The following is a 10,361-nucleotide window of genomic DNA, read 5'->3' on the forward strand; positions in this document are numbered from 1 at the left end:
CCTGTTGGGGAGATGTCGGAATATGTGAAGGTACATGTAGATAGAATCCCGGTTGATCTGTACTAGTGGATGATGGAGCTGGAGGAATTCTAGGAAATAATCCTTCATCGAATACCACATGGCGGGCAATGAATTCTCGACCCGTCGATGGGTGAAGGCATTTGTACCCTTTATGAGAGTGACTATAGCCAAGAAAGATGTACTACAAAGAGCGATACTGAAATTTGTGGGCATTGTATGGTTGTAGGAGAGGATAACAAGCGCATCCGAAACACCGTAGCATAGAATAGTCAAGGTTTTTCTAAAACAACATCTGAAAAGGAGATGAATCTTGCAAAGTGGGAGACGGAAGCCGATTAATCAAGTATACGACTGTCTCAGCTGCATCAGCCTAGAAGCAGAAGGGGAGCTTGGAGGTAGCCAGTAGAGCGAGAGTGGATTCAATTATGCGGTGATGCTTTCTCTCAACTATGCCATTTTGCTCATGTGTGTGCGGACAGGACACCCAATGAGAGATACCCTGTGAATCAAGATAGAAGAGAGCTTACGATACTCCCCTCCCCAATCAGATTGAAAAACAAGAATTTTGCTATTGAAAAACAATTCAACATGTCGCTTGAATTTTAAAAAGACCTAAAAAACACAAGATTTTTGTGCTAAGGGATATATCCAAGAGAATTTGGAATAATCATAAAAAATAACACATAATAAGAATACCCTTTATTAGACTTAATTGGGGAAGGACCCCACACATCAGAAAAAATTAATTCCAATGGACTCTGAGACCTAAACGAAGACAAAGGCAAAGACAATCGACGACTCTTACCCATTTGACAAGATTCACAAACAAACAAACTAGAATTTTGACCAGTATACGGTAGACCATACTAAGAGATGACTTGTTGGATGGTATGAAGTGTTGCATGACCAAGACGCTGATGCCAACCTTGAAGGTTTGTCCATTCACCAACAAGAGCAGACGGTGCAATTGTCGAGTTGTGTGAAATGGTTGTTGTTGATGGGAAGCAATACAACCCTCCTCTTCTGACTCCTTGAAGTAAGATTTTCCTCGTATAATCCTTCACAAAACAACAGTCATGGTAAAACTTAAAAAATATATTGTTGTCCTTTGTAAACTTGCTAACAGACAATAAATTTTTGTAGATTGCAAGAATGTGACATATATCGTTCAATGTGAAAGCATGTTGGTTACAAAGAAGAGATGAAGAACCAGTGTGTTTTATTTCCAAACCTTGTCCGCTACCCATTTGACCTGATCTGAAACCCAGATATTCTGACCGATTTTGGATGTTATCGACACCGAATGTTATATGATGTGTTGCGCCATAATCCGGATACCATGTTGGATCAAATGAAGAGTTACCATTGTTGTAGGAAGGCGCAGTAAGATTATTGTAGGCAGCGGGTTCATAATTTTGATCATTGTTATTGGCGAAATTATATTTTGCCTTCCTGCAGGTGAATGCACCATGTCCTGGTTTGTTGCAGACCTGACAGATAATCGGAGGTGCCTTACCTCGTCCACCATTAAAGAGTTGATTCTGGTTGTGATTATGTTGTGGATTAAAGTTTTGAAAATTTTGTTGTTGACCTCTCCCTCGACCTTTACCGTGGCCGTACATATTTTGAGATTGTTTTTTCTAATTTTGGAAACTTGTATTATTTTCCGGTTTCACTCCAGCTACATTAGCAGCCGATGAAGTACCCAAGTCGGACAAGATGAGTCATTGCTCTTCGACCCAACTCTCATGGTTCAGAAGAGAGCTAATAATATCATGCACACCAAGGGTATGCTCATCTAGCCTATGGGTTATAGTAGTCACAATAGATTCATATTCATTCCCTAACCCAGCTAGATTATACAAAACCAAATCAGATTTACGAACAGGTTTAGCAACAATAGACAAACTGTCTGCTATGGATTTTGCTTTTTGAATGTAAGCAGAAATAGATAGATACCCCTTCTTTAAACTGTGCAACTGCTTCCTAAGTTGTAGAATACAAGATCTAGCATGGGTTGAATAAGAAGTAGCAAGAGAGCACCATGTCTTTGTCGAAGTCGAAAATTCTACAACTTGGGCCATGACGCCCTCAGTAAGAGAAGAGATTAACCACCTCAGACCAAGTTGATCAGTATCATACCATTTGACATATTTTGGATTCAATATACACCCTTTGCTTGTTGGATCAGGTATCATCTCTAGTGGAGGTTGCTTTTTCCCTTCAACAAGATCCATCAGATGGTGATGTCAAAGTATAGGAAGAAACTGCATACGCCACAATAGGTAGTTGTCATTGCCTAGCTTGATGGGGAGATAGTGCATCACATTCTAAAGAGAGGGAATCAAAGATGTCGATTCTGAAATATTCGAACCAGCATCCACATTGGTTCGGCTGCCATTACTTCCTTGAGAGAAATCCTTTGGTTCTGATACCAAGTTTAAACTAAAGAAACAACAAGAAGAATAGAGAAAATAGATATGAGGGGAATCGACTTTAGTGTGTTGGAGCATTGAAGTTAATGGTATTTATGAACTTCAATGAAGAGTTTGGATCATACAGTGACGTACAAGATAACAATAGAAAACTAGATAGAGTACAAGATGGATCATCTTGATCCTAAGTTATAGTCCTTATCCTTATCTTTCTCAAAGTCCATATTGGTTTGGAGTTTTGTATCTGTTAGGATAATCTCCAAGATGATTATCTCCAATATTGATGATTGTTCGAATCGCATGACTAGGGTACTTGGTTGCTCATCTAATTTCACTTTTTTGAGCAAAGATTCATGATCAAGATCATCTTGCTTTTATTGCATTCAAAAGGAGGTGGTGGGGGTGAAGATGGATCATCTATCACGCATGCATGCACTAATTTCCAAGTCTAGTGTAAGCGCCCCTCTTGGGCTCGTGGTAGGTGTGTTGCCTTCTATCTACTCCATATGCTTCCTACCACGACTTCTGCTATTGCGGGGAAGGTTTGTGTTGTTGAGAGGTTAGAGCTGCGACAATTCTCGTTTTCCTTTCCGCACACCTCCATAGCTGGTCGAAGTTGGCTAGCTTAACGTTATCTATCCTGATTCAGTAGGCAGGTTGCACCCCTCAGATATATTATTCCACGAAGTCTTTCTCCATGGTGTGTTCGTCGAACATGATGAACCATTTGGTCATGGTGAGACGTCACACTAGTGTGAGCCATTTGGACAAATGTTTCTTGGCCAGCTCCTCCCACGAGTCTAGAATTTGGCATCAGACTCACAAATCAAGAGTGCGTTGGCCTAGTCAGGGACTGAGAGTTCTTGGACATTAAGGTTCTAAGAGAGGATGAAGGGACCCAGAGAATCTTCAAACATGCTCTTGAGGGCTCCTTTTTTGCCCATTGTATAGGGGCCATTGCTGGGGTCTTGCTCTGGCTAGCCTCTATCAAGGTTTGGACATATTCATGGAGCTCAGTCTTGCTCATAGGTGCTTTAGGAGTGTGGTACCTCCCATTTTCCATGACTATTAGGGCTAGCATGGAAAAGTGGGAGGTCTAGCCCGTATTCCTCATCGAGAAGGCAGAATTATGGATATTGTAGGCCTAGGGTTTGGGTACAATGGCTTGAAGATGGACGACGGGTCGGGTGGATTAGCCAACTTGGGTGAATGGTGCGATTTCCGATGCTACTTAGGGGTGATCATGGGTTGGGCCGGGCTTTGCACTTATGATAAGGGCTATAGCTTAGGCCCGGGCCTGGCTCGACCTGGGGTTTCGGGCCTGAAACATAAGCCCTAGCCCTAGTCTATATGGGTTTGGGCCGGGTCGGGCCTGATTTCGGGCCAATGTCTCTCATATATAAAACATTAAAGATCTATATATTAAATGACATAACATGCATATAAATTTATTTTATACATTACATAATATAAAATATTACATATAATATAAATTATACATGTCATGTTATAATATTTATATATAAAATAACATGTATACATATGTATACATTATACACAAAATGTGCAAGTTTAAATATATGTGGGCCGGGCTTGAAGTATTAAGACCAAGCCCGGCTCTAAAATTGCGAGCCTGATGTGGGCCCGGTCCTGGGCTGTGCCTAAACACAAAACCCAAGCCCAAGCTCGGAATTTCCAGGCCGGGCTGAAATGATCACCCCTAGTGCTACTGTTTGTGGTTGAGACATTGGAGTTGTAGCATCTCCTTCATCTTTGCTTGCTCCAATTGGTCAATGCAATCGAACTTTTGGAGAGGCACCTACATTGACATTAGATTAATTAGGGCAAAATACAAAAGCTTCCCTTGTGGTTTCTAACAATTATAACCTCCACAATAATTTCATTGTAATAAATATCTTCTCTCAACTTTTAAGAAATTCGACAAAAACCTTACTTTCGTCATTGACCTAGATAGAAAGTGTTAGTTGATGCATAACTTTTTAAAATACTGATTTTACCCTTTTATTACTATCCCAAATGGAAAATGTCACTAACCACCCGTGCGACAAAAGCATTAGCGCCACCACTTCTGCCAAGATCAAGGTAGGTCTTTGCCTTTTTCCTTCTCATTGGCTTGGCCAGGCTTTACTCAGACCTAGATATGTTTCTTCCTCGCCGGACCAGCAGGAAAACCCAAACACTTCCTCGTTGGCTTGTCTCAGCCCAAAAAGAAAAAACTTGCCTGTCGTCTCTCGGCCATTATAAATGCCATCAATGTCTGCAAGCTTCCTCTAGAACTCCTTTGCCGAGAGAACAAATCTACATCCTCATTTCCTCTGTCTCGTCCATACTATCCTATTTCTCTTTGCATTTACTTTATTCTCCTGGGTTGAGTAAATACGGGTAACAAATCATCAGGGTTTGCGATGAAGTGAGAAAAGCTCAGCACAGGAAGGAGTTTTCGATGAGGTTGCAATAGAAGAAAACAAACTTGTCAAATGTACTTCTTTGTTTCCATAAATTAAATACAAGAAAGTTTTAGATATCTATAAGTGACGGAGAGGCAGGTTAGTTGCAATCTTAAATCGTGTACAACTGTCTTGCCAGGTCTGCATATTTTAGTTTTAATTGTCTAACCGCCGTATGTCCTTGCTAACAATGGGAACTGATGTCTCACCCAACGGCTAACTAGTTGAATCCGTACTCACCCACACTTGATTACAACAACACTGAGAAGGAGAGAAATATGTGGAACACGGACTCTGCAAGTTCCTCTATATGCGTCTACCTGAGGTCATGCCCACCATAAATAGTTTCTTCTCTTCTACAGACTAAATAGGCTAAAGCAGTAAAGCACAAACACAATTTGAGAGTTCATATCAATCAATTTCCATTTTTATTGACTTAAAAGTAATAGCCATGTATTATTATTACTTTTCCAACTCTAAAAGATAATGGAGTAACTTAGTTCCATATTTCAATTTTTAAACATATGCCATGATCCTTTGTTCTCCTCGCTCTCTCTCTCTACAAATAACTCTTGCCTATCTATTAGATGTGTAATATTCATATTTAGAACTCTCTTTTATGTGATAACTTAGAAGAAAGAAATAAGAGGTTGCACTAGCGTCACTTGGCAAAACTAACATGATAAATTCGTTGTTTGAAATCCAAAAGCGCTTCAATTTTTCCTATATTATCAACGTTTCAGAACCACACTGCTACAACCTCAAAGGCCAAAAGAGCATTGGTGAAGGGAAGCACATTTCTATGATCAAAGTACCCAAACTTCAATTCCATATTGCCATGATTAGCTCTGATGAAGCTTTAGTATATATTTGGCATTGATGCTGCAGATTGCTGCTGATGTGTGGGTTGGAAGTACCGTTTTCTCAGAAAATGGTGTCTTTTTTTTTGTTTGAAAATGTTGCTGCTAGGTAGGACATTTCCTAGAGCAACAACGACACCTTCTATTTGGTACCAGTGCTTCATATTTGTTTTCAGCATTGATACTTATTATAGGAAGTCCACATCACTGCCACATCATGTCCTCGTTGGCAACAATGAGTTCCAATATGAGAAAACGTCAAATTCGGCGTTGCTCTAAACCACGCCTTTTTGATTTCCAAGGCATGTCTTGGAGCACCGTTTTTATGGAAAACGGTTCCAAACATATTGACGTTTCCTAAAGCACCATTTTTTTTGTTACATGGCGCTGATGTATTCCCGTTTTCTGGAGCAACAACATCAATGCCAAACAAACGCTTAGTTAAGGAAGACGCTAAAACTGCAACTATGCCTTCAAAGTCCAAACCATATAATTCTTTCTTAGCCACTATCTCAATTCCTCTGAACACTAAAGAGAATTTTGAATGGCAACACCTAGATAAGCAATTTCCTAGGATCCAAACAGTTTATGCAACTACATCAGAATCATTGTTTGGTAAGTATCGGCCTCTTTGTTTCTCATACAAGTTTTAGGTTTGAAGTCAAGAATAAAGACAATGCTTTTGTTATAACTTTGCCATGTGATCTCTAATAAGAGACAGAGAGCCATCTTCTAGTTTGGTATTGATTACAATGACTAACTGGCCAATTCCCGTTGACTTTATCAATTACCATCAGAGCCCTAATCGCCTTTTTTAAGTTCCAAATAAAATACGAAGCAAAATTACTGATTAGCAGTTAGCCCTGAAGAAAGCACTCGCTAACAGATTAAACGGAGGTGATGCCAAATGGATTGAAGATTCTGAAATTCTAAAAGTGCAGATGTGTGGCATCAATGATAAAAGTATTCCAATACACCTTTTGGATGGCAGTTGTTTGGGCTCAAGTGGGAGAAAGAATTCGTTCAAATGAAAATGAACAAATTCAGTTGAGGATCCCCTCTTATGAGAGTGGTTTGATGGCCATAGTTGTAGCTAGACCTATTCATGGGCTGGACTTCAGGCATGACTTTACACTCTGTCGGGTTCGGGCTTCGGGTTGGGCCCATTCAAATTTTGGCAAAAGCCCAGCGAGAGACCGGCCCATGAACAGGTCTAATTGTAACTAGCTAGTGCTTATTCGTTAGCAGAAATGAGGGAAATTGGGAAATGTTGGTCAGAGCAAATATGGTATTTTATGATTTCTTTAAATGATGTCCTAGGGTAATTTTGTAAATATATATGTTTTCCGTCTACGTCAATAACGGAAGGGAGGTTTTTCTTCACAAAAATTCAAGGGATGTATTTATTTCGACGAAACTATAGGGCAGGTTGTTATGATTGTCGAAACTTTAGGGGAGGTTTATGAAGAAGGAGATATACCTTGAGAAACCAAGAGATAAGAAAATAACGGTGGCCTGACTTGATACTATAAATGATTGGAGAATAATTCGGAGTCGGAAAATCTCATGTCAGTTGATGTGTTGGTGTGAGTATTTATATACAGATTGTGTTTTGATTACAAAATTTGAAAACAAGACCAAAACAGTTATCAGTCTTGACTTGATTTGTAACTGCTGGATCTTCCATTGGTTGAGTTCGTTTGATGGTCCAACTAAAACAGTTAATTACCATAACCAGTGAAAACTAAATTCTATTTGTCTGAATCTGAGAGTATTGATTCGTACCTGTAACGTCCAACTTGACCCAGGTCAGAGGAGTTAGTGTGGAGTGAACAGAAAATCTTTTAAAATATAAACTTCCTGCAAATCATTTGTCATTTCCTTCACAGTCTGCAACTCCTGCTGGAAAGAATTATGAGCAGAATGAGAAGGTCTCCAAATTCCCTCGTTTTCATTTGTTTCACTATTTTCTCCCATGCCTTGGTAGCCAGAGCAGACAATCCTCTGGCACCAGCATTGTACGTGTTTGGAGACTCTCTACTTGACAGTGGCAACAATAATTTTCTACCAACAATTGCCAAAGCGAATTACCTGCCATATGGGGTAGACTTCGCCGGTGGGGTCACGGGGAGATTCACCAATGGCAAAACAGTCGCAGATTACATTGGTGAGTCATGGTGTCAATATGTAAAACATTGAAATTAACCCAAAACAAATTTGTTTCTGGGTTGCAGAATTTTCTTCTGCTGTATTAATTAATCTCAATCCTACTTGTTGTATATTCTTCCACAGCTGAACAACTTGGGCTACCATACGCTCCTCCATCCATGAGCCTGTTAAAGTCTGGTACTATAACTGGCCGGAATTATGCGTCTGGATCATGTGGCATTCTCCCATTGACTGGAAGCGAATTCGTAAGGAATCATATCTACTACTAGTCATTAGATATATACATTAAGTGCTTCTCGATCTCTCGGTTTCTTTTGTTTTCTCCAGTTTGGACTAATGGGTTTTGTGCAGGGTAAGTGCCTCAACCTAGATGATCAGATCAACTTGTTCCAAAAGACTATAGAGATGGAGCTGCAACCACACTTGGGCAGCTCCAAAGACCTTTCAGACTACCTTTCCAATTCCATCTTTGTTATCAATATTGGAAACAATGACTACGGCGGCTACCTTGTATCTTATGTTTCTAAAACCAATTTAATGTACACTCCTCAAGCATTTGCTCAACTACTCAAAGACGGACTTTCTCAACGCTTGGAGGTAAATATTCACCATTCACTGTTCAGTGTCCACTTTCCTAAAGCACACTGTTTTCTTTTTATCTGTATATATATATATATCCAACCTTCAATTTGAACTCTGAACCTGAGTAGTAACTAATCCTATATAGTACAGCCAGAATACGTAGCATAAGTCATTTTAACCATTTTTAATTTCTGTTGAGGTGTCACAAGGGAATCCTGAACGGATTGGATGCATGCAAACTCTTGGCGGTGGGGGTGGGCAAGAGCCACGCCTTTTGCTACGATAGCCCTGCTCTCTGAAATAACAACATCAAAGCCTTTGATGCATAAGATGACCCCATCTTGAATTAGCCAAACTTAAGGCCATGACCAGGACACTGTGGAAGCAAGGGATATGGTTCAAGTTTGAACAGATCGTGGCCCGCCCATGTCTGGTTTTCACTTTTTTTTTGGTTGCAAGATGTGGATGGTTCATGGTTGATTTCTCATAGGATGGCTCGCCCAAATGGGTCATGGTTTTTATTGCCATTCAGTTCAAACTCGTGAAAGGTTACTGGTTCCTGATTTCATGGTCTGACCACCCGGCCGGTTCGATTTTGGGTCTTACTACACAGTTTACAGTGCAATCTGTGCAATGAAAAGATAATTCAAATGGGTATCTTAATTAGGATCATATTGATTTATGAATGTTAAATATTGGAATCTTGATGGCAATAACAAGTAGAGCAATAATAGCATATATATATGCATGGTACATTTATCCTTTGACTTATTGAGAAATATATAAATGGACAGACTCTTTACAAGTTGGGGGCCAGGAAGTTTCTAGTGTTCGAGATTGCTCCGATTGGGTGCATGCCAATATTTACAAGAATAGTACCACACGAAGGACCGTGTGTTGAAGAACTAAATCAGGTTGTATCAGTTTTCAATGATGGGCTTCCTGCAATGCTGAAACAATTGACTACTTCGCTCCAAGGCTCCACCTTTGCAGTGGGATATGGTTCGAAGCTTGGACATGATATGATCACAAATCCTTCAAAATATGGTGAGCATTGATATCAGAACTAATTCTTCAATTCGTACCCTTGAATAATCCGATCCCTACTATAAATATATATATATCTCTGCTAACTAACTACTGCTCAACAAATTTAAGGATTTACTTAACATCTGCGGATTTTCTTTATCAGGGCTAGGAGATACAACAGACCCATGCTGCATTGCGGCGAACAATGGAGCTTGGACCTGCATTCCAGGTTTCGTTTCGTGCTCCGACAGTGGCAAACATGCCTTCTGGGATGGTATGCACCTCACTGAAGCTATATATTCAACCACCGGCACCCGTTGCTTTAATGATTCTTCTGTCTGCTCTCCAACCATCCAGCAGCTCGTACAAGTTTGAAAAGCAACAATGAAGGACTCTCTCTCTCTCTCTCTCTCTCTTCTGTTTTTCTGTTTTGGTTTTAAATTTTTCCATCTATCTGATCGAAACCTGTGGAACCGACGTTGGCAAATTGCTATATATTGAGCCATTTTTTCACATGATGCTCTGTTTTGGTTTTAAATTGCAAGGACCATCTGTTGGCAAATTGCTTTTTTTTTTTTTTTTGAGTGAGGCTGGAAATGCATAAAAATAATCTTAAACTCTTACCAATCTCGATATGCAGCCAAAGCACCCGAGTGGAGCAGTTTTGGATGTCAATGGTATAACAATAGGGCCCACAGTCCACCAAATAAGATGGAGAATCAAATAGTCAAAACATAAGAAAATTAAACGAAGACATTCTCTATGGTATTAATAAGTTGATTACAAGAGATAAATAA

General features: G+C 39.8%; 1 protein-coding gene across 1 annotated transcript; it reads left to right on the forward strand.

The window, feature by feature from the left end:
* The first annotated feature begins 7,613 nt into the window (after positions 1-7,613).
* On the forward strand, positions 7,614-10,039 carry LOC104603234 (GDSL esterase/lipase 7-like). The gene is made up of 5 exons (XM_010267213.2): positions 7,614-7,951; positions 8,077-8,198; positions 8,305-8,550; positions 9,330-9,582; positions 9,728-10,039. The coding sequence occupies exons 1-5, from the start codon at positions 7,699-7,701 to the stop codon at positions 9,937-9,939; spliced, it is 1,086 nt and encodes a 361-aa protein (XP_010265515.2). The 5' UTR covers positions 7,614-7,698; the 3' UTR covers positions 9,940-10,039.
* The last annotated feature ends 322 nt before the right edge of the window (positions 10,040-10,361 follow it).

The sequence above is a fragment of the Nelumbo nucifera genome, chromosome 3 (genome assembly GCF_055504915.1).
Source record: "Nelumbo nucifera cultivar China Antique chromosome 3, China Antique-T2T, whole genome shotgun sequence".
NCBI lineage: Eukaryota > Viridiplantae > Streptophyta > Magnoliopsida > Proteales > Nelumbonaceae > Nelumbo > Nelumbo nucifera.